A 26741-nucleotide genomic window follows, 5' to 3' on the forward strand; every position below is an offset into this window, starting at 1 on the left:
CATGGTACTGGTTTTGTAACGTTCCGAACTAATAGGTGGCGCTATCAAAGTAGGGAAGTGAAGTTTTTGATCGGCAGAGGAGGTCTTACTAATTGGCGACAAGAAGAATTTTAGCAGCAAGTAGCGTCAAGAAGCGACAAGAAGAATAAAAAAAGTGTCAATAAGAAAAAAATAACCAAAAAAGTTTATATTCTGTTAATACAATATATTTATAGACAACTGTCATATTCCTGACTTGGTACAGGCATTTCCTTATGTAGAAAATGGTGGATTAAACCTGGATCTAATCCTCCAATCATCTGATTATACTAAGGTCGAATAATTATAATTAGTAATGTAAATATTTTTACATTTTTTCCTGTTTAGACAGAATAATATGTATATTAAACATATCTTTGAAAATAAAAATAACTCTTTTCTTTAACAAATGTTTATTTTCTTCTATAAGAATAAAGAAATAATGAAAATACACGTTTATTTAAAAAAAAACACATTAATATATCTTTCGACATTTATTTATTTGCAATATTTGATATATATTTTTTACGCTAAATTTATTTTCCTGTCGCTAAAATATTTTTTTTTGTCGCTTGTTGGCGCTTATTAGTAAGACCCGGCAGAGGCATTTAATATACTAGATGTTTAAACAAAATCAATACCTCAATATAAATAATCCGGTTTTATAGATGTTTGCTGGATTACCTTTCATTAAAAACACATACGATTAAAGTTTGCTAAAAGGTTTATATGAGTTTAGGCATTTAACGAACCTAAAAATACTTTTACTTCGCAACATGGTCATGTGACTGTCCTATCTCAGGCATCAACTGTTGATTAAAACATCACTCGTTACTTTTACCTAACATTGGAACTTTTAAATTTTTGCTTTTGGCTTTTCATAACTTTTTTCTCTCTCCCTTTTCCTTTTTATTACGTTACTGTAAAAAAAATCATCTCCAAGGTACAACTGTCGATATAACATGGACGAATGGCAGGATATTAAATAATTTAGCCTTTGATTCAGTAACAGTCATTGTACTTTTCTTTACGTGCTTTTACATATGTGACGTCAAAGTATTCATGAATATTCATAAGTTGGAAAATTCTTGATTAAAAATGTATTTACAATGCATTTGGAGATATTTAAAAAAAATGTTTTTGTTTAAAATAGTAGATACTAGAAGATGCCCGCGAAATCGCGGTACAATTGGGCAAAAAGGGTCCGGACGTCGGGTGCCTTAGTTAACACATAAAAATGAGGGAGGATCACTTCGACACGTTCAACGCCCATTTCATTTTTGGACGGTTCTGCACCTTAGTAAAAAGGGTGGATGTCGTTTAATTTAGCCAAATGATGCACTTACAATACAATACAGGATCCTTATAGGCCTAACTGTCCTATTTTCTATCCTTTCTTCTTACTTTCATATGGATTTCGTGGGCAGTACGTCGACTGAGCATGCGCGAAAGCGTATAAGATACGGATCGATAACGGTCTCCGAATTTGGATATTTTCTCAAAAATTGGCGTTTTCTGTGGAAAAAAAAAGATTGTTTCAAAGACAAATTTAGGAAGTACAACACACTACATTTATACGTCATATCACAAATATTTTCGACTTTGTATGGTTTCAGAGGGGTTGCGGCTCAATGAAATCGGTCTCTTCCTTTAGTAGTATAGATGCTGATGCAAGAATAACTTGTTCATTGAGAATCTAAATTATGAAAAGAATAGAATGTTGTGTCCATGAAGGCTCATTTCATTTCACCATGACAAGACAACTCAACATTTCTTTTCATATATAAAAAAAGTTTAACAAAAATACCGAACTCCAATGCAAATTCAAAAAGGGGAAGTTCATAAAAACTCTCAAAATCAAACGCTATCAATCAACGGAACAAGTGATAAACAACTGCCAATATAATTCTGACTTGAAAAACTTTTCATACATTGTGACTTGGATGGAGAGTTGTCTCATTGGCACTAATACCACTTCTTCTTATTTATATTGGTTGTGGCATTTTCCAAAGAAAATGGTGGGTTAAACCTTGTCGTATAGCTAGTTAAATCTCCCACTTGTATGACAGTTGTTTATAGTTCCGTTATATTGACTAAATTGGGTGAGCAACCCAAACAGACATACTAGGTTAATTTGACATTAATTGGGATCCACCAGCCAAAACTGTGTAAACTTACATAACAGACATAAAACTCAACAAACTAAAAAATTCAAACAAACATACACATCAATCTAACAAAGACGCCAACTGATTCAGCGTCATTTCTCGACCGAGTATTTTGTCAGAAAATACTTTTATGTTTAATCTTTTGGGATCATTCATTGCAATTAATATTATGTTAAAAATCATAAACGGAAATAAAAAAAACATTTGATATGATTGATTTTATGATATGTAATTCCTGTAAATATAGCCATGAATTAAATATGAAGCGTGAAATTAAAGATAATTATATCATGAGTTCTATTAGTTTTTACTTGTTCAATCAATAATCATTGCATACCATTTCGTCAATATATGTAACAAATGATATAATTGCATGCCCTACATTTTTCCGAGTGGTATTTCAGTAGATACAATATTCATTTTGATATGCCTCTAATAGGTAAGTTGTTTGTTTCTTTCAAAACATTTCTATTTTGATAAACGGCATTTTGTTATTGTCTTTCTTGATGCAGGGATGTATAAATACCCTGCCACGTCCAGTGTTTTTGTGAGATGTTTTTCTTTTTTGTATCGATCTGATAAGTAAAGCCCTTTTAAACTGATTTTTATAGTTTGTTCTAATGTTGTACTGTTACACCACTGTCCTATGCTAGGGGGAGGGATTTGCGCCAACAAACTAATTTAACCCCGCTACATTCTGTATGTGCTTGCCCCAAGTCAGGAGCCTGTAATGCAGTGGTTGTCGTTTGTTGCTGTATATCATATTTGTTTTTCGTTCATTGTTTTGTACATAAATCAAGCCGTTAATGTTCTCGTTTGAATTGTTTTTTTTAATTTTTCATTTTGGGGCCTTTTAAAGCTGACTATGTGGTATGGGTTTTGCTCATTGTTGTAGGCCGTACAGAGACCTAAACATTCTATAGTTATAAACTTCTATGTCATTTAGTCTCTGATGGTGAGTTATCTCATTGGCAATCACACCACATCATCTTATTTTCATAATACAAGTCATGTTTAGAAACTCAGCAATAATTATTACCTTGGATATTGTTCATTACATATACATGCCGACCATTTTGAATTACGATAACAATGATAAATATACGTTAAATATCTTATGTCACCGAGGCGATAAAAAAATTAATCAATCTTAATCTATTCCAATTATGTCTTGTACACATTTTATTCATTCCAAAACTTCTTTTTGTTTTTCATTTGGTGATATGTTGTGTTTTGTCTTTTGCTGATAGTTTTTACTTGCCACCTTGGTATCTTCTTCTTTATTTTTGTGACATCGGACTCGGACTTCTCTTAAACTGAGTTTTACTGTGCGTACTGTTGTACGTTTGTTTTTTCTACATTGGCTAGAGGTATAGGGGGAGGGTTGAGATCTCAAAAAACATGTTTAACCCCGCCGCATTTTTGCGCCTGTCCCAAGTCAGGAGTCTCTGGCCTTTGTTAGTCTTGTATCATTTTTAACTTTAGTTTCTTGTGTATAATTTGGAGTTTAGTATGACGTCCATTATCACTGAACTAGTATACATATTTGTTTAGGGGCCAGCTGAAGGACGCCTCCGGGTGCGGGAGTTTCTCGCTGCATTGAAGACCCATTGGTGGCCTTCGGCTGTTGTCTGCTCTATGGTCGGGTTGTTGTCTCTTTGACACATTCCCCATTTCCATTCTCAATTTTATGGTATACCTATATGTTTCATTCAATTACAGATATATTTTGCATTTTGTTTCGCTTTGTTTGTGTTTTAAAACGAAATGTTGACCATTCAACCGATAAAATGTTCATCATATGACGGGTGCCACTAGTAGAACTGCTTATCATTACGAAGATCATGAGTTTTCCACGTTTGGTGGAGTTTCTGTTGCGCAAAAGTTAGTTCACTGTGAAGTGAATTATGTGAGTCTTGTAAAATATTTTCTTTCGGGCATTGTGTTGCCTATCTTTTTTCGTCCAACAATCCTAATAACCAGCCTTTGTATCTCTTATTTTTACGCGAGAAACGACAGTAATATTGTTATTTGTTATAGCTAGTAATGCCTCGTTTTAAACATAGGGATGGCGGTTCTTCAAACTATCAGAATTACATTCTTCCTTTTAAATATGAGCGTTCTACGAGTGTTATTATAATGGATTATAATAAAAGGATAACAAAATAGTTCCTTTGTCAATATGAGAAAAATGTAATATGTTTCATAGTAAACAATAATGTAAATTCAGGTCCATTTGATCGTTGGGTATGCGAAAAAGCATCAGAAATTTCGATGAACTGGTTTCATATTAAAATCTTGAGATATAAGTTTTAATGTGGTACAACATATAAACATCATTTTCACACTTAGGTTAATCAGCTGAAAAAGGAATCTTACCATTTAGAAATCCTCCGACGGATTTGATCATTTGGCAATAAAATTGTGATACTACAACAAAGACAATTCAAAGCGATTGTGATATTATAATATTGATTTCAGTACATATCTACCCGTCGTGAGATACGATATCATAATGTAGATTATTAATGTAAAAAAAGGGCGTTGCCAGTAAATTCACTATTTACTACGTCAATTTTGCATAGAGAGTTGTAAACTTGAACTATAAATCATTAGTTTTTTCATGTAGTTATAAAACTTTAGCACTCTGGTGAATAGGTTGTGAAACAATCGGAGAGTGTCACTTCTCAAATATTTGCACCAACCTAGTGGTAGTGAAATAAAGATATACAAAGTCAGCAGTAAGATACAAACGAGATAATTGAATTGAAACTATATCTTTTCTACAAACGATGTTTGGTGTTTGATTTGTATAATGGTCAATATTGGTGAACATTATCATAGCTAGTGACGCCATTTTACACAGGCTGCTCATGCTGATGAAGGATATTTGTTATCCGAAATATATAATGAATTTTGTATTTTTTGTTTCATATTGTTTTATTTTTTTTTTTTTTTTTGGTTTTGCTTATGTCTCTTTTTTAGACGTATACTTTATATAAGTTTATTGTTTCCTGTTTGGTATTTAATTAATAATTAAGATCCATTTTGTTACATCTGGTGATCCGTTTTTTTGGCAATCGCCATGGCAGTCAGCAGGGTTTAAGGACATCGGTTGTTCGACCTGCTAGTCAAATGCGTTTTGTTAAAATATACTTTTTCACTTTTTTGGTCTTTTGGAAAATGTTGTTTGTGCTGTATTTAGACCCCTCTACCAAGAAATTTGTGTTGCATGCACACGTATAAAATTTGCAGTTTTTATCTAACGCAATCATAGGTTTGAATGTTGTTTTCATTTTAGACTTGTTTTTATATATATCACTGAAAAGACATTAATTGTCGAAATCCGGATATGGTGTACAATAATTTTTGCACCTTTTGTTTTCGGTATACCATCTTTTCCGCAAAGTTATTGTTTTCTGTTTAGTGTTAAAATTTATAATTAAGATCCATTTATTACATATGTGATCCGTTTATTTGGCAATCGCCAATGGCAGTCAGCAGGGTTTAAGAACATTTGTTGTTCGACCTGCTAGTCAAATGCGTTTTGTTAAAATATGCTTTTTCACTTTTTATGTCTTTTGGAAAATGTTATTTGTGCTGTATTTAGACCCCTCTAACAAGAAATTTGTTTTGCATGCACACGTATAAAAATTGCGGTTTTTATCCAACGCAATCATAGGTTTGAACGTTGTTTTCAATTTAGACTTGTTTATATTTTTTCGTTTTGGCTTGTATTATATTTGCCTTCGGGGTTATATGATCCGTTCATCCTATTTTGACTCCTCAAAATTCAAGAGTCTATCCTAAATTGAGGTAAATTGTATGGCTTTCCAAATACCGTTTCGATTCCTAACATCACTGAAGAGACATAAATTGTCGAAATCCGGATATGGTGTACGAAAACCTTTGCACCTTTTGTTTGCGGTATACCATCTTTTCCGCAAGTTTATTGTTTTCTGTTTAGTGTTAAATTTATAATTAAGATCCATGTTATTACATCGGGGATCCGTTTATTTGGCAATCGCCAATGGCAGTCAGCAGGGTTTAAGAACATTTGTTAGTCAAATGCGTTTGTTAAAATATACTTTTTCACCTTTTTGGTCTTTTGGAAAATGTTGTTTGTGCTGTATTTAGACCCCTCTAACAAGAAATTTGTTTTGCATGCACACGTATAAAAATTGCTGTTTTTATCCAACGCAATCATAGGTTTGAACGTTGTTTTCAATTTAGACTTGTATGTATATATATATATATCATAACTACTCTAAATATCAGCACAATAATGTTAAATCTGCAAATTTGCGGAACCAAATTTTTGTTCTTCCCTCGTCGGGACTTGAACTCTTGATATTGTGATATCGAGACAACACCGCCTGCACTGTGTCCATCGCACTTGATCACTCGGCCACCTAGACTGAACTAATAATTCAGCTTTCGGTGGCCTAATGTTACCTTTCCTCGTCAGTAGAATTTAGAGTTGTAATATATATATATATATATATATATATATATATATATATTCAATACTTTTTTTGAAGTATTGTATGCTATTTAAGTCATAAAGGTGTAAAATACATTAAATGGAATCTTTCTATCATGTCTATAGAGCTATTTTGCATAGATTAAACAAAACCAGTGAGCTTTACCATGCATAAAAAAAAAACAAGAAAATATATCTCCCAACATGCATTATATACAAGAAATATTTATTAATTCATTAGTGTGAAATGTTATACATTTTGTGTAAAAACATTTTTGAAGAGAAATGGTACTTGTGGTTCAAAAGAGGTTATTTTTCCTTTAACTTTTTCATCTTCATTAAGATTGCATGGAGTCAAAGGGTTAAGATACAAAGACCACACTACTAATATATTCCGAGTTATGGTCACTGAAACAATAGATGGGATTATATATGTAGTAGCTTTTTCCTTCAAAACATAATGACGGTTACATGAAAATACGGATTTTGTATTATTAAAATTTGCTGTTACAAAATTTTGGAAATGATTTAAAATTAAGGAATGTATCTCCCTCATGCAAAGCTCTGATTCCTTGCCCAGCTTTGGCTATACTTTTTGGTTCTTTTTGGTTTATAGCTCTTCATATTTTAAATAAGCTTTGGATTTTCGAATATTTTGGACTCGAGCATCACTGAAGAGACATTGATTGTCGAAATGCGCATCTGGTGCAGAAAAATAGGTACCGTTTATGTTATTATAGCGTTGGTTTAATGTCAACAAAAATTTTTCACTATTAACTTATTATTTTACTCTAACGGTTTCTGACAAACTCATAAAAATGGTCTAAACGTGGAACCTTAACTTTGACCTTATAACCTAATCAATGTCACATGTTAAGGAACTCAAAAATAAGATTTCCGGTTCCTACGACTAAGAGTTTCCGGGTATGACAACTTATCTCCCTTATGCAGTGGTCGTAGCTTTTCTTTCAATTTATAACAAACTTGATTTCCAAAAGCAATTCAACTATTTACTTTTTCTTTAACTATTACAGTTGCTTAGTTAATCTCATAACAAGTTTCTAACTTAGAAAAGTTAAAATGACCTCTATTTTTTTTTACCTTTATCATGGTCTAAACTGCAGTGATGAGAACTGATACAGTACCTATGAATTTTTGTTCTCTAGTTATGGGCACTCATACAATTTCCTGAATTTTCGAAGGGAATCATCTTCCTTATGGAAGATTTGTACATATTCCACTCAACACAACTAATTTTGGCCCTGATGTCTCAAATTTCTTCTACGAATTACTTTTTTTATTTGATTAACTACTAGTATTATAGTTTCCGAGTCAGTCCTTTCCATAACGAGGTCTAACAAGGCATTACGGTGACGAATTGTTGCTTACATACACGTCATTTGGTCTCTTCCTATCTCCACATCTCCTGTGTTAAGGAGGAAAAACAGTTTGACCCGATACTTGCTAACGTAGATCATTTTGATATGCCCCATTCAGTTTTGAATAGGCTTCGAAAGGTGATGGAAAGTTATATATATACAAATCTCAAAGACAATTTGAAAAGCCAAGAAAATTATGTGAAATTACGAAACTCAGTTTGGTACAATACAACCCCGTCTCTTTGAATGATAACATAATGCAAATCTTTTTGCTTCCTCTCTGCTGCTGAACAACACAAGATTTCCGCTATGTATTGGCTCCATTCATTTCACAAGAAACTCTTTCATATTGTTGTATATCTGCATCCAGAAAATGTTTGTATACACTTGGTTCTGTTTTCTGACTTATGATTGTACCATCGTTAACCAATTATATATGAATTATTATTAGTGAAAACTCTTATGATAATAACAGTATTGTAAAAAGTGTATCAGTGTTCTTATAAAAAAATAACAAAATTAGGTTTGATACACTGAGCTTTGTTTCGATAACTGCGATGAATTTTTATAAAAAGTATTGTTTATCATTCTGTTTCACCTTTTATAATAATACCATTATTTCAAAGTTAGTTCTTTCCTGTACTGATTTTATTGTATTTTCTTTATGTTATTTTGTTAGTCTTCTGTTCAAGTAAACATAGCCGAGGATTTATGAAGTTAAGTAACTCTAGTTTAACCCCGCCAAATATTTATATGGTGTACCACAGTCAGAAACATTTGCAGTTGTTATCTAAATTCTAGTCATTTATCAATGTTATGTTTTATTTGGAGAATGTCATGTTGATAACAGATCTTTGTTTGTTTCTGTTTATTTCTTTTTAACCTTTAGACTCGGCAAGGTTCAGACGTTGATATATTGCATAGACACCTGTCTATTGTTGATGACAGTATGCTGCCCTCTAGATGTGGTTCGACTGCCTTTTCATTGATGTTTACTACACAGCTCATTTTAGTCATATTACATTTAATTTTCCCTCAAATTGATAACAAAAATATATAGATTGGATGTCCTCTGGTATTTTCCACCTCTTTTATTTTAGCAATAACTTGTCAAAATTTTCGATTAGAATTGTACAATTATTTGCTTGAAAGAAGATAGTAAAACTTTAAAAGTCGATAGTTAAGCTTTGATATATTTTGATTTTCCAAACTCTGTCATCATTTATTCATTCATTACAAAATTAAGCGGATTGCTCCAAATTACTAGAAAATATATCTCATTATGCTGTTAGTTTTGATATTGATTTTTCATATTTGTTGTATAATGGGCTTTCAAGTTACTATGATTAATAATAGGGACGTCCTTTATTTGGCCTTATAACTATTTTATTCGAGCGTCACGGATGAAGAGTTCGTATGAAAAACGCTCGTCTGGCGTACACAAATATAAGCCTAGTATCGTTAATGATTTTTTTTTCATACCTTATTTGAAATCAGAGCATTTAAAAGGCTTAAACAGTACTTACTCCTACCAAATGGAGGCTTTTGAGAAAAAAGCCTTGTGGAGAGAGAGAGAAAGAGAGAGAGAGAGAGAGAGAGAGAGAGAGAGAGAGAGAGAGAGAGAGAGAGAGGCTCTCTGCCTGTACTTTACATTTAAGATCTCTTTTACGGGTCTGCAGAGTGGACATTTCTGTCCCCTTTTGTCTCCAACATACAATATTCCCTAATATTCTAGCGGCAGTAGAAATTTCCGTCCTTTGTCACGTTAAATTCATTAAGAACTTACATATTGAACTTATTATTAATTGTTCTTCTCCTGAATATCCATTGCATATTTGTCACTGAACATTGACAAACAACAAACAAGCAATCAACATAATAAGATATGTTCTCTGCTCCTTATAACCAACTTCTGTTTTCAATTCAGATATTGTCTTGATTAAGTTATAAATCTGATGTAACAACAATTTACAAACGAGATGATTTCAATTATGAAATTATAAATTTTCCCAACCTTAGGACCAACTTCACACGCGTATGGAGTATACATTTCTCAACTCATACGATATTCAAGAGTTTGCTGCTGCTACTCAGACTTTTTAAACCCCCATCGGTGTTTTAGCAAAACATTAATGAGCCAGAGTTTTGTAAAAAAAGTCTCGTTTTTTTCTCTCAAAAAGTTCATCGAAATGTACCAAGACCTAATAGATAAATAATAAGTGTCTACTTAACAAATGATACAAGATTGTCTTGATGATTGATTGATTGTTGGTCCAGGATAAAGGCAAATTGACAATAAATACAACAGGTAAGTCATTTAATAGAGGCAGAAGGTCAGGGAAATTTAGACAGTCACTAAAAAATGAGGGTATGTTGGATAGGGGCAGAAATTTGATCTTGCAATATAGGCCACCCACTGATCCCTCAAAGAGTTTTTGCAAGGGTTCTTAACGTGCAGAGAGCGTGGCACTCTTTCTACACGAGGCATCACATTTGAAGTCCCCATTCTAACTGGAAGTTGATGCACACTTGTACATCCCGCACAGCCAACAGGACGCCCCACTTTGGCAAGGGTTTTACTGCCGGTCAGAAGAGGACCTATAGCGACCATAGTTCTATTCCCTAGTCTAGTATATACAACTTTTTACATACGCCATTTTACAAAAATAACATACACCAGGGAATAAACACATCTTCTTCAGCTATTGTCCTCTCATTTATATAGAAATAAAATGCATAACCAATATTTCATGCGATAATCATCACCGCTGAAAGATGAAAGAAAATTAGAACATGCGTTTTTAAGATTATCTTTTAATTTGCAATATAAAGGTCCAGCATGAATAGAAAGCCTATCATTTATTAAATAAAGAATTAACAGTGTATATACAAGTATTGAATTACAGGACTCTTGTGGTTGTTGGCTGGTAGTCTAATGAAAACAGATTCAACAGATTGGAAACTTGTATTCAAAATTGATGCAAAAGGTAACTTTGAAATTTTATAAAAGTTAATAAAAGTACTAATTTCCGTGGGTATGACACTTTTTTTTCTCTTAATAATCAACAAACACACATGCGACCTTAAAGAACAACCAAAACCTTATAAGTTAAAAGTTTCCAGAGCAGCAATCGAATGCACTATAAAAGGATTGAAACCATGTACGTCAACTGAGAAAGCGTGTCCTGATGTGCATACTTCAAAATATAACAATTAGGAATTGGACACCCTCAGTATAAAAGAATGGATCAGACTTTGTTTTTGGTGTCAAAAGAATGTCGCTAGTGAGTTACGATACAGACACATTGTATCTGTCGACCGATTCATGATGGTGACAGTAAACTTATGTAAGGTCGATGGCAGTCGTTCTTTTTCATAACACTGTTAAACACTTTTTTAGGTTGCACTTTGTAAATACAGCTGTTTCTCAAACCACGCCTCTTTTGGGGAGATATATAATATTCATAGATAATTAATTTTGGTTACGTACTGGTCCCCGGATATGATCTCTATGTTTCATATCGTAGAGACATAACTTGGGAATGTTACCAGTAAATATACATATTCATAGCGATAAAATAGAAATCTGTGGAAATCCTTAAATCAAGGTAGGGGGTAGTATAGAATTTTAATGTAAGTTTAAACTCTTAGAAGTTCGGGGCATATAAACGTTAACATATGCCGCACAGCCCTATATTTTGACCTTTGAAAAAATAGTAGTGCATATGAACTTTCCATTTTAGGATATATTTTTTTTTTCAAAACTGCATACATGTAGTAAAAGTGGTAATGTTTTAGCCGTGAAAGGAGTTCCTATGGGAAATTCCATTGTTGATATTTACAGAAAAAAGTTAAATCACAAAAATACTGAACTCCGAGGAAAATTCAAAACGAAAAGTCACTTATGGCAAATAAAAAACACAAACACATCAAACAAATGGACAACAACTGTCATATTCCTGACTTGGTACAGGCATTTTCTTATGTAGAAAATGCAACCTATATTGGGCAAAAAAAGAGAACATACAGAATTTAACAAATATGGTTTATCTCAGAGATTTCAATAAAAATTAACTCAAATATGGAGTTTTATAAATAGTTCATGAAGATTGAGAAAATCCTTGGCCTTAACTATGATGACTCAGCATAAATTCACAGTTTACAGTATGCATAGTTTACTTAAAGCCCTGAATGCAAAATAAATTCATAATATATGCATATTAGTAATTCAAATTGTTTAGAAGTGCTTATATTTACTTCTCGCAGTCATTGAAACTCATAGATCCTTCCTGAATATTATTGGTGGGGTGTTTTTGTTTCCTGTTGATAACCCAAAAGTAAGCCGTAACACCTAAATGTGCTTTTTTGTGACCGCGGCATAAAAAAATACAAGGTAGAAATACAAAAATACCTCAATAAAACTTACAATAGTGTGTTCTATCCTAAATATGCACTAAATATTCCGTTTTGCTAGACACAGCAGAATAATTTAGGAAACTTGAGGCCTAGGAGGCAAAAAACAGAGAAAAATGCCTATCCCTTTGGTCATAAAACAAATAATTTAACTTGTAAATGCTATGACTTTATTATTTTAAAGGTCTTTTGTATAGAAACCAATAACTGTGCTTGGAAGTTATGCAAAAATGAGATGTTAGCAGTCATTTCTATAAAACTTTTAGTGAATTCATACATTAGACTGGTATCTTCATACATACAACTTTTGCAAATATGGCTTTGTTTAAACACTTCTAGTTCATATATTAGCTAAATAATGTTAGATATATGGGAGGAGATGATACTGTTGTGACAAGATTTTTAAACTGACCATTTGAGGCAGTAATTGTGAACTTTCATTGACAAATAGGCATACAGTAAGATGTGGACTGGAGACAGAGGCAGGATTGGATAATGTATATAATCTTGAATGTTGGAATGATTAGCTGCCAAAATTACATTTATAGTGTTCTGAAATGCTTTCAATTTGTTAACAAAATAATTTCAAACAGGTTCTAGACATTTTATGTCAGAAAACATGCACATAGGGTAAGCTGGCAATAATTAAAGTCTTATTTTCAAATTCTTTAAAACATTGATACAGGGGTGGGGGTATAACATGTACTAGTACTGTAAAAGAAAACTTAGGGCATATGCAGTGATTTCTTTAAGGCTATAATTCTGATAAATAAGTATTGTTGTGAGAAAAAGTGTTTTTAGAGAGTTTTCTATTGGAATACATGTCAGTATAGGTTGCAATTTGTAACTTTGTAACTTTTTCTCAAACCACGCCTCTTTTGAGGATATATATAATATTCATAGATAATTAATTTTGTTTACGTACTGGTTCCCGGATGTCTCTATGTTTCATCTCGTAGAGACATAACTTGGGAATGTTACCAGTAAATATACATATTCATAGCGATAAAATTGAAATCTGTGGAAATCCTTAAATCAAGGTAGGGGGTAGTATAGAATTTTAATGTAAGTTTAAACTCTTAGAAGTTCGGGGCATATAAACGTTGAAAATATGCCGCACAGCCCTATATTTTGACCTTTGAAAAAAATAGTAGTGCATACGAACTTTCCATTCTAGGATATAATTTTTTTCAAAACTTCATAGTAAAAGTGGTACAGTTTTAGCCGTGAAAGGAATTCCTATTGGAAATTGCATTGTTAAAATTTACAGAAATGCAACCTTTATATAAAAAAGACATTATAAGAAATATAGCTTTGTTATCTTAAAGCTGTAGATTTGGATTCCTACAGTCGTTTATACTCAGAGATTTCGGAGCACAATAAAGCACAATGTTCAAATTGTAACTCGCTTTGACTATATGGTTAAACAATTAGCTTCGTATTACTTCTTATATCATTATTTGAGCATCACCGTACATAAAATTACTTTTTTGTTTTGTTTCAAGAGAAAAATAACAATGTATATGATATGTTTATGGACGATGGGATAACCTACAATATTAATGACAATGATGCACAAATTGTCAATATCTCAAATGGAAAGCATTTCAAGTCCGATATCATTAATTACTGGAAGGATATTGACATCGAACAGGTAACAATACTGATTTGAATGTAATACACGACATTTATTTACGCCTTCTCGTATTTCATTAATTGCAACACTTTATTGATAGCAAAAGAAAAAACATACAGAATTATCTATTTTGACAATCTATTTCATTCAAGAGCAAAAACCCCCAAAAAAGTAAATGCACAAAATCAAGTATTTATTGAAATGAACATTTGAATATTGAGTCATTTTATGTTCTATAAAAAAACTAATCAATGATAAGAATGGGAACATGCATTTTGTTGTTTCTGAAATTTTCTTCAAAATGTTTATAAGTCTTCTAATAACCAGTATAGACAAATGTCAGTTGAAGTATGCGTTGTTTTATTATTATTTATATTTGTAAATGAAAGCTTTCCTTATATTTCATTTATAGGACTCAAGTATTCGAAGTTTTTCATATCATCTCTATTTGCACCTTTCAGTAAAAATGAACTTTGTCACGACATCTCTTATTGCTTTAATGCACTTTACATATATTTCCTCAGAAGAACTTAATTACGACGATATGCATTTATTTCCCTTGTCTGATGGAAACATGAAGACTTGTTCGTCCAAGAAAATTCTTATGGCTGAGGACAATATGACTTTTTGAGGATGGACAAATCTTGATATCTTTCCGAACCAAAGGAAATCAACTAAAGTTATCAGCAGAGCACAATAGCAAAACAAAGCAAAAACAAAACATACATTGTAAAAAAATATATAGTATCATTTAAAATCCTTCGCATACATTATTTATATTTTCACTTGGACACGTACTTAACATTTAGATATACATTTATCTAGAGTAACATTTGTATTATCAGTTTGAAACTTTGACTATTTTACTTTCGAATAATTAAACAGTATATACAATTTTCTTAATCAACACCGACAGGTAAAGGTAGTTATATATAGAGATGGTCTGGAGCAAGCTTTTTTACATTTCAATGGTTCTGGGACAGATAAGAAAAACTGGTTCAGTCAATATGGGCTGCTGAACAGTTCCTATATCGATCTGAAGACTGCCAGTCCTGGTGTCAGCGGTTATCATTTTTCAATTGAAGGGTAAGTAGAGATTCAACATATAGGGGATAGAGAAACAATGTTATTATTGAGCATGATACTTATCAAATAACATTTTGATATACATGAAACTTGTTAATACTTGAGAAATGTAACATAAAAAAGTGAATACACAACTGTCATTGCATACATTTACCATAAAATTCATTGCACATGCATACAAACAAACAACCAATTTCTTTTTTTATAAAATTGTTTTGATAAAATCAAAACACCCAGAAGCCCCAGACTAAATCGTATGCGCATGCCAAAAATTCATTATCTTTCTTGTAGCAATGACAATAAAATATTAAAAATCAGAACAATACAGTCATGTAGTCCTAGAAAAGGCGTTAATACTAACTTTAATTTGTTGAATTTGTTAAATGATTTTAATCAATTATGGAATTTTGACGTTGCATATACGTTATATATTGACCTGTTCAGATTAAACTGACCAATGACGAACTCTGCATGAATGTCAATATAATCTGACAGGTCCATATATAATGTATTGATTGGGCGAAAGTTTTTAATTTATATATTACATATGTAACGAGTGAATTCAAGAAATAGACTTCAAAGTTCACCATGTTCACTCTGTGAGTTTTTTTTTTGTATTTTGCAAGATTAATATTGACCGTCAATATATATGTATAAATAGAAACACAACGTCCATATACTTAAAATAGATACAAGGTTTCAGGTACATAGAATAACCTTTGAATCACCTGATCGTTATAACCAAAGAAAAAAAGAGATGGCTCAACCATATATAATATATAATTATAATTATTATTATTATTATTGTTATTTGGATAATACTTTACCGCTTTGAAGACGATTGATACCTTTCAATGAGATTTTACACATAATTTGATTTTAGGACATCAGTAAAAGGCAGATTTGAAATATGAATATATATTGATACGTTATACAATATTCAACCTGGAAATTTGCAAAAGTAAATATTTGCTTTCCCTTAACGGAATTTCAATACATGCTTCTAAAATGTATCATTTCATGGGAACAACTCTATGTCCAATCCACTCGTCTAGCTGTGATAAAAGAATATAATTATCTTTAGTCGAGTAATGCCTTAACTCGTCGGTTCCACCTGGGATTGAACCAGATTCATGATGTATTGTGACATGTAGATGGAATACATTGCAGATCATTTGTTTTCGTATGTCACATATTTGATTGTATATAATGGTCTCAACATGACTGCATGCTAAATAAAATAATCATACTTTCCGACGAAAATAGCTGATCTGCAACGTATTCCATCAAAATGCATAACAAGTACATATCCTATCTGGAGCCGACGAGAAAATGCATAACTCGACTAAGGATAACGAAATCTTTATTACAATGGTGGTTTGCCTGAATGGTCTTGGACGCATGACACAGTACCATGGCAAATGTTTTTTTCTTCCGTCAGGGGGATTTGAAGCTATCTATGCTTTTTCGAAATGTTGTTTAAAATATATTTTTCTTGAAAGTCGAGTAATGTCGTTCTACGTCGGCTTCATCAAGGGTTGTAACATAGTGACCAAATGTTATGTGACATTTTGTATATCAATAAGGAAATCTGATAAAACTCCCATTGAGATAATAAACAAACAATAAAGCACACGATACATGTTTGTTTCATGTAAACAATATTGATAGGAACTTGCTACAGTTATCACATCCTGGTTTCTTAAAGGTTTTGGGATATGATATGGGTTTTAATAGATGTATAAATAATGTATATTTACATTTATTATTTAATATATCTAATTTATCATTTGGTTTTATTTAAGTCATAAGCGCAGGCGCTTCTTTGTGAACAAATCATTTGGAGGATGTCAAAATGATGCCGGTTGGTTGCTAGTTGCAGAAGGAGGTTCCTGTAACATGTTTTACGAACCACTCAATACACTAACGATACTATACAGTCCAACCAACATATATAAGACTATGATGGATAGTATGTACATAAATTAGTTACATATTTAAACAAAACACGTGACAGTTTACACATCTTATTAAAACATTATAAAGTTCAAACTTGAATTGGAAATTATAAAATTTTCATATTTGATATTATCAACTCGTTCGATAAAATGTAATGTTTAAGCTCAAGTTGCACATTTGATATTAAGACTTTATTCCGGAAGGTTCATGTTAATTACCATGTTTACATCCGCAAACACATAATAATGTGAGGCAATTTTCCTGTTTATGTTCAGGATATCGTCTAGTAAATTGTATTTTTTAAGTTCTTTCCTAGAAAAATAAGTTACTATTGTATTTGACCGTTTATGAAAAATTAATAGTCACCTTTAAAATAATATTTCATGCTTGTGATCTATGAGTTGTTTTTATTTAGTTTGGGTTTCCTTTTATACAATAACTATTTTAACAAGGTTAAAAGGACGAGAGAATACAACTTTGTTTTTTAAAACTACCACATGTATCAATTCAAAGATTCCAGTAAGTGAGACTTTTACATCATTCTTTTTTTAGTGTTCACAGAAGGATACAGAGCAGACACGTTGGGGTTTTTTGTCAAATGTATGTACAAGTATCAATATTAAGATTCAATCTTGTGCTATGGTATTAAAATAATTAAGGCACTCCGTAGGGATTTACAGGAAATCAGGCATCTCCAGCCTTTCTTACATCACTTAGCTTCTGATATTGAAGGCAGTCTAGAAAAAAGACACACATCATTTCTTTCTTTAGCGTTCATTTAAAAACGTTAACATGAAAAACGAAACTTTTGGTATGTTTCCACATAAGTTTTGTTAGGTCCTTCATCAGATATAAACCGACAAGCACCAAGTTATTTGCAGCAGTCGCATAAATAGTAATTTGACGTTCAGAAAGCTAAAATCATAACGTTTATCATGTTTATCATAGATTCTAGTTTGAAGTCGTCCACTAGCACACCTTTAATAAAAACAAAATATGTCATAGTAGTGTTTTAGATGAATAAAATGAAGTAGGACTTTGATTACAAATGCACATTGTACCTAGTATATATTAAATACATATCTGGTGTTTTATTAAAATAAACCGAGCATGCAAACAATGATACAATACACAGTCTAAGAAAGAGAGGCGAAAGATACCAAAGGGACATTCAAACTCATAAGTCGAAATAAACATGATGCTGTTTACCGAACCCGGAAATTTATATACGATCCGGGTAAACTTATCAATCCTTTAAATAAACTTATTCTAAAAGGTTACCAATTGTACACTGTAATTAGATCTTAATATTGTTTTATTGGTATGAATATTGATTTTTTTGTCAGTCAATTAAAATCATACTAAACAGTTTTGTTATAAACATTTGCACTTTAACGGTACAAAAGTCTGTCAATACCTTCATTTTTGCATTGCACAAGGTCATGTTTTTCTCTGACTGTTAATGACGTCCTTACATTAAATCCATTTGATGTTGGATGTGTACTGATTGATAATTTAGTCTTAGAAACATGATTTTTTTTATTAGTTGTTATTATAAAAAAGAAGATTTGGTATGATTGCCAATGAGACAACTCTTCACAAGAGAGCAAATGACACAGAAATTAACAATTATAGGTCACCGTACGGCTTTCCACAATGATCAAAGCCCATACCGCATAGTAAGCTATAAAAGGCCCCGAAATGACAAATGTAGAACAATTCAAACGAGAAAACTAACGGCTTTTGGCTTTGAACTAGCTGTCAGTAACTGCGAGTACTCTCAGATCTGTACTTTACTGTCCTTTTTGTTGTTAGGGATGAGGAATAGATAAAAACCTGCCACGACCGGTCTGTGTTTATGTTCTTTGTATCGATCTGATGAGTTAAGCCTTTTTCAACTGATTTTAATAGTTTGTTCTTATGTTGTGCTGTGACACCACTGTCCCAAGTTAGGGGGAGGGAGGGGGGGGGGGGGGGGGGGGGTTGAGAGCAAACATGTTTAAGCTCGCCACATTCTTTCATACCCAACTATATCAGTCCTATTCAGGACCGATAACTCTGTCGATAAATATTGTCGGGTATACAATGTTGTTGAAATCAGAGCAATTGTATTATATGTCTCTGTTGAAATGTATACAGTAACAAATTTTTTTACACAAGTTTAACTTTATATCGATTTATTGAATGCCTGGATTTTGCTTAAAATACTGAATTAAAAAAATAAATAATAAAATCATATTCAATGAAATCTCGTTTAATTTTTTACGAAATAATACAAAATCCATTTAAATTAAAATTTGAATCAAAATATTTCTTTAAAATAATTATAGAAACATAAATATTAGTTTGATTATCTTTTAAAGCAAAAATTATTTTTTTAAAGATTTTTTTTTATAATATTCATATTTTCTTTAAGTTTATTATGATACATACTTCTTCTGGTTTGACACGGGGAAGAGAAGATATTTATTTGTACAGTTATGAAAACTTTTGTATATCACAAAATTTAAACTCTGGTAATACATGTATACACAGGATGTTTTATGTCACCTGGTTGCTTTTGGTTTGCACGTCTACCTGACAATATATTGTTATGTAACATTACATCCAAAGTCAGAGTTCACCTGTTCGTCAAGTGATGGGATTTTGAAGGTATGGAATATTTATCTATAATAATTGTTGGGATTTTTTTCTCTCTTGGGACGTAAATATTTTTTTGTTCTAAAAGGAATGTATAAATATATTTCTAAAGAAAGATAAATTATACAGAAAACAGGAAAAAAAACTTTTAAAAAAAGAAGAGAAAAAATTTTATTATAAATTTTATTGTTAACTATTTTCTGGTAACAGTATATCCTGGATATCTGTCGAAATAAAATTTTCCCGTGTCACACTTAAAATAATATTTTTTTAATCAATAAATTTTGAAATCAATCATATCGAAATATCACCAAAGAAAATAACTGAAACATCAGAGATTCTACATGAAAATTAAATTAAATCAAGGAAAGTCTTACTATACAAATCCTCGATTTGATGCAACATTTCCATATACATCATCCGCCATTTTGAAAAATCCCGAAATATTCACTTTTTTAAATCGATTTTTGACCGAAATTGCCCAGAAATTAAACTGTTTTAAATAGTATTTTTCGCCAGATATATGTTTGAATATACTTAATCGAGTTGCAAAGTTTTATTTTTATTAACGGAATTTCTTTATTTGTTCTACAAGTAGACATGGGTATCGGTAATTTAGCATTGAGTCAACGGAGAAATAACGAGAAAAAGTACATGTTTTTACGATTCTCCAGTGACAGAATTTAATCAAAAATTAAACTGTTAGGACCAACATTGTTTGATAGAAATATGTTTGAATATCAAGGATTGATTTGCAAAAGTTAGAAAACGGGTCAGGTTCATGAGAAAACTCAACTTTATTGAAGCACCTATGCATTTTATATGGGGCAATATAATACAAAATGGCGACTAGTATACGTCACAAAAGTCACGTGATGTCTGACTTAGTTGGATATGATGTGCCTGTTCCAAGTGAGGAGTCTGTAATTCAGTGGTTGTCGTTGATTCATGTATGTCATATTTGTTTTTTCGTTAATAGTTTTGTTATAAACTAGGCCGTCAGTTTTCTCAATTGAATTGTTTCATAATGTTCGTGTCGGTGCCTTTTATAGCCGACTATACGGTATGGGATTTTCTCATTGTTGAAGGCCGTACGGTTGCCTATAATGACTTACATCCACATTATTTGAACTTTGGTGGATAATTGTCTCATTGGAAATCATACCTCATTTCCTTATTTTTATATTGACAACGCCATGCCTAAAAAGAAAAAAAGACAAACAATAGAGTTATTAGTAAACTCGATGATCATTGCACGGTTATTTAAACACTTTGGCATATGTTTATGTTATACTTACTCGAAAAGTACTTTTGTTCAATAAAAATCTAGAAAAAATACAGAACATGCAGAACGCAACGCACCCGGTATGTTTTACAAGTAAATGAAATGTATATGAACATAATTACTTTTTTCATGAGTAAGTTGGGTATTGTTCAAATATAAAGAAACAATTAATATACCATTAAGAAAAAATATTGTAAATGAAAAATAATATCAATACAAAGTCAGTCGTTACTGTCAAATAACAGATGCATATGCTCACATTATCACTTTCAATTTATATTCACTGATCAAACATATATTTCCTTTCCGAAAGAAGAAAATCCAAAGTTTACGAAATTGATTTTAATACATTCAACACTGATATCATGGCCAATATGATGCTAAAAATATTTACATTATTTTCAATCGAAACCTTTAGATACCAGAAAAGTCGTCTATAATCGTTAATTTTACCGAATATGTTCCATTCCCAATTGTGTCATTTTGACTGAATATGGATTTGTATGGCGGTGATACACTGATAGTAGGAGGCGCTTACCCTCTCGCCGAACACGATTTTGTTTCTTTTGGAGTTCATTCGATACCCTAAATTTTGTGTGTAACCCTTATTTGTCTGTTTTTTTGATATATGAGATTTGAACATTGGTAAACTACTGTTGTGTATATTAAACTAATCGCTCAACATGGTCTCTCTTTTTGCGTTAAGTCAAAGCATCAACATGCCAGCCGTTAACACACAAAGCTGATATCTGTTCCATCCCTGTGCAGTTAGCATCTTCCAGCTATTGCTACAAATTATGTAACAAGTCATTACCAGAAACCAACTTGCAAGACAAAATTCAGAAACTGGAAAAAGTGCTTACAGTCGAAAGGAAAGCTACTAGTAGTAAGATATTGTTTAGGAAATATCCGTATTCATTTGCTTTAATTCACCTCTTTATTCCTAATACATGTATATTTTTTTCTGTTATTGTATTTGTTAAAAATATTTTCTACAGTACTATCAATATTTATTTCCTTGTACGATAATTTATTTAATTTCGTATTTACCCAAAAAAAAAGAGAAATGAAAATTATTTTTCTCCCAAATTACCTTAATCTTCCAAATACAAATATTTATGTAAAGTGTCTGTAAATGTAAAGGTATATAGAATATATGAACGCATTTTCTTTGATTTGGGCATTCCTATGAATATGTAAACTTTTTGTAGTGGTGATCTAAATAAATCCGCTTATTATTAAACTTCATTATAAACTAGAAGACTTAGTGCAGTTTTTCGCCGGGATTAACTTAAAAAATATACTAGCCAAAAAAAGAAACGATACCCAATTTTATTTACATAATAATTTTTATTACCAACAAATTATTTATTGCCACTAGCTGTATGTTCGAAAACAGTCATAAGTCTGTATGTGACTGCAAGACAAACACCTGGGACGCATAATACAAGAATATCCGCCAAAACTGTTCGTAATAGCCTTAGAGAGGCTGGTTTACGTCCACGATGTTTAGTAGTAGGAGCCATTCTAAAACAACGCCATTGGACTGCATGCCTACGTTGGGCAACGTGCGTATTGGAATCGTGTAAGGTGGCAAAACGTCATCTTTAGTGAAAAGTCAAGATTTCAGTTATGTGGAAGAGATGGCAGAATGAGAGTTCACAGTCGCCAATGCAAAATGAACGTTATGCAGACGCATGTGTGTATGAATTTTATCGCTTTAATTGTGGTAGTGTGATGGTTTGTGCAGGAATCGATTTAGTGATTTAATCAACGCAAGAGGTGGTCATACGCGTTATTAACATTACTATTCGTCTTGATATTTGTAGAATACAGAAGGTCAATAACCAACTTTTGGGTTCGAAAACGACATCATCAAACTGTCCTTGCAATAAGGAAAATAATTGGATCTGTTTTCTTTGTTATGTTTGTATGCTTTTATGTCATTGTTCTATAGAATAATAAAACAAAAACAAAAAAAACAATGAAATAGGAATGTTGAAAAAGAAAATAAATATTTTTGATAAAATTTGGGTATCGTTTCTTTTATTGGCTAGTATATATACAAGAGAGGATATTTTAACTTGAATAAGTCGCTATTATTTTTAAAATGGTTTATACTTCGGTCATTAATCTGTACTTAATACATAGATATTTATACCTCTTGATATTTGTAGAATACAGAAGGTCAATAACCAGTGCCCCGGACGACAGGTTGTCATCACAGACCATGGGTCTAGTTGGAGCACTGTGCATTGCGCTCGTTGTTGGGTTTATTGTTATCCTCGACTGGGTCACCATTTGTCAGAAATGTTCAAAGGCAAATAAGGTGACAACAGTGAAGGAAGGTTGCACTAACGAAGTGAAAAGAGGAAATCAGCAACAAGAAAAGGCATGAACAAAGACTTATGAAATTGTTCAGAAACCTCCTGGATATTGCTAAGAAAAATTCGAACAATCTTGGCATTAAACTGCTTGAATATAACATCATCCTTCAATACAGATTATTTGAAAAATTTCGTCAATCTCCTTAAAACAAAGTACTTGATTCTCAATGCTTCACAGTGTCCATCTCAATTTGCATACATATGCATACAGATATATTGCAGCAATCAGAAAAACAACGTAGTTAGAATATTAAACATTAAAATCTTACAGATGTATTAATGGCAAAACCCTTTTTTAGATAACATATATTTTTATAAGAGGGATAACAATTCTATGTTTTATAACATAATTTATTGATTCTTTATTTGTTGATTTATGAGGTAAACGTCTGAAACCATTACATCAACTTCATTTGAACTCTGGTGGATAGTTGTCTTATTGGCAATTATACCACACCTCCTTCTTTTTTGTATAAATCTTGTGCTGCACACAGTTATAATCACAGCTGTGTAGTAAACAATTGTCTTTGGATTTCAATAGGGACAGTTGATTTACGGTTAAACTCAAAACTTCTAAAGAGAATAACAGTGAACTCGTATGTATGCATTGATGATGTATATTTTAGTTTTGTGTAAAATTATATGTATGGTTGTTTTTGATAATTAGTAATATTATATCTATATTCAGCCTGATGGTCAGTGGTTGTCGTTTGTTGGTGTGGTTTATAGGTGTTTCTCGTTTCTCGTTTCTTATATTTGTGACTTGGATGGAGAGTTATCTCATTGGCACTCATACCACATTTTCTTATATCTATAGACCGTTGGTTTTCCTGTTTGAATTGTTTTACACTAGTCATTTTGGCTTGATGTTCGGTGTGAGCCAAGGCTCCGTGTTGAAAGCCGTACTTTGACCTATTATTGTTAACTTTTAATACATTGTGACTTGGATGTAGAGTTGTCTCATTGGCACTCATACCATATCTTCTTATTTATATCATTTACAAAGTGGTGGAAACTTTTGTGTCAGCAGCTGTTACAAAACTTTGTTTGTAAAATTAAAGCCCTACACAGATATTGCATCAATAGAATTTCATTGGTCTATACTATAGGCGGCGATACAGTACCAACTTCATGACAGAAAAATATAAGCAATTATACATTATTGCTTAACAGTCATCTGTAATGTTTTCAGGAGGAATTACTACGTCACATAGATCTGGAAAAAAACTCAATGAAATACGCATGACGTGAGACGAAATAGATAGGAGAATTGTAGATTTTGCATATATAGTATTGATATCCAAAAATAAATATTGTTGTGACCTTCTTTCAATATTGTTTTCTTGAATCATATGACATTTGTTAATATCATGGAGTAAAATAAACATGATTGTATTTTTCAGATAGTATACAAATTGATAATTAGACTAAGTGTACTATGCACTGACATATGCATTACAAGAATCAACCACAATAATATGTATTTTAAAACTGAACGTTTTGTGTATAGTTCAGGATTTTGCTTTTCTTCTAATAAACTTCAATTTGCATAATTTGTTTGTTGGTAGAATATCATAGAATTGAATGCCATTCTTAAATGTAAAACAAAATACTTATCTATGGATCTGTGTCGAGCTTCCACATGTTCCATTATTCGATACTGTTTTCTTTGGATTTGTGGTAGGAACTTTAATTGGTCGATACTGTTTACTTTGACCCTGTGCTAGGAACTTTAATTTGTCGATACTATTTACTTTTTTTTGCATTGCACAAGGCCATGCGTTTCTCAGACTGTTTATGACGTATTTACACTAATTATGTTGGATGATTGATACTTTTGTCTTTGACAACAGACTTGTATAGTTTAATATAAAAACAAAGGATATGGAGTATCCATCCATGACACAAAATCAGTAAAATCAGTATATATACAGAAAAAAATATACAAGAAGCAAAGAAACAGCGCTTTTATTGCTGTTCTTCATCTCAAAGTCACAGAGGCCTTCAACAAGGAGCAACAATAATGGTTCACCTCATTGCAAGTTTAAGACGGCCCTTAGCATCACATTTGTTCCGTGAACATATCAAAAATAATAAAGCTTCTTACAATTGAATTGAAAATAAATGAAATAGATTGCATGTGCTAACTTTTGACAAAGGGTAGTCGTGACTACAGCTTATCTAATCGGATGTGTAACAGGACTATCTTAGAATTTAAGAGATAAAAATTTCATCACATGGATGTTTCACAAATATTTTTGTATTTGATTTTAAATAATCATGAACGTAATATTTATCTTTATGTCTTTCAATAATAAAGACAAATCAAACAAAATGGTTGATAAGATCGTAGTGTCATTGTTTTATTATCAGAATATACATATTAGAATATACTGCTTTTATTTTGTGTTTTTTTTATTTTATATACATTTAGGGTTGCAAAAGAGTTTGACGTCATATATTGCATTGCTAAATATTATGTAGTAGCAATATACCAACTTCACCTGCATATGGGATATACATTTCCCAACTTATTCGGTATTCAAGAGCTTGCAGCTTCTACTCAGACTTTGTAAAACGTCACCAGTGTCTGAGCAGAAAGTTGATGAACCAAGGGTATGTCAAAGAACGTCTCGTCCTTTTTCTAAAAAAGTTCATCGGAAGGTACCAAGACCTTGTTGATAAATATTCCGTATCAACTTCTCAAATAATACACGATGGTCTTGAAGTATAGATTCTGCTTACTGACGTTGTTTATCATCTTAATAGCGTGTTATAGTATTCTTTTATTTGTCTTTATTAATATTACTTTTACTGTTAAGTCTGTTTTTTTTAGATATCCATTTGACGTGACTCTGTACTTATGTATCCCGCCATACTTTGAACGACAAAATTATTTTATTTATTAATATTACTTGTACTGTTAAGTCTGTTTTTTGTGATATCCATTTGACGTATCTCTGTACTTATGTATCCCGTCATACTTTGAACGACAAAATTATTTTATGTCTACCTGTGTGAATTTCAAACGCGCGATTTTACGCCAGTACCTATAACCTTCCATCCTTTATGGGTGGATCTTACATAGATAAATAAAATCGTATAATAAAAAAAAATGAGGATGTTAAATTTGATGTATGCCTTTTTGTGCTTCTTCGTTACATTTGTTTGTTTTTATAGTTTTATAGTGATTAAAATGATAACACAATGTTGACTGCTACACCCCTATTTTTGACATTTTAACCTATTGTGTCTGATTGTTTTGTTCACGCATCGTTGTCAATATA

The 26741-nt window shown here is 31.8% G+C and overlaps 1 protein-coding gene across 1 annotated transcript; it reads left to right on the forward strand.

The window, feature by feature from the left end:
- The first annotated feature begins 2553 nt into the window (after positions 1 to 2553).
- Positions 2554 to 25007, forward strand: LOC127710920 (uncharacterized). Its single transcript, XM_052216883.1, has 8 exons — positions 2554 to 2625; positions 10955 to 11035; positions 13967 to 14115; positions 15014 to 15183; positions 16989 to 17155; positions 17695 to 17742; positions 21774 to 21953; positions 23245 to 25007. Exons 1-8 carry the CDS (start codon positions 2613 to 2615, stop codon positions 23463 to 23465), a joined length of 1029 nt encoding a protein of 342 aa, XP_052072843.1. The 5' UTR covers positions 2554 to 2612; the 3' UTR covers positions 23466 to 25007.
- The last annotated feature ends 1734 nt before the right edge of the window (positions 25008 to 26741 follow it).

Source organism: Mytilus californianus, unplaced genomic scaffold (assembly GCF_021869535.1).
Source record: "Mytilus californianus isolate M0D057914Y unplaced genomic scaffold, xbMytCali1.0.p SCAF_8, whole genome shotgun sequence".
Taxonomy (NCBI): domain Eukaryota; kingdom Metazoa; phylum Mollusca; class Bivalvia; order Mytilida; family Mytilidae; genus Mytilus; species Mytilus californianus.

Bases quoted from the DNA above. Each gene is read 5' to 3' on its own strand.
- LOC127710920 (XM_052216883.1), top strand. The intron at 14,116-15,013 runs GTAACAATACTG...CAACACCGACAG, and splicing joins AGGATATTGACATCGAACAG to GTAAAGGTAGTTATATATAG. The intron at 17,743-21,773 runs GTATGTACAAGT...TTTTGCGTTAAG, and splicing joins GTTGGGGTTTTTTGTCAAAT to TCAAAGCATCAACATGCCAG.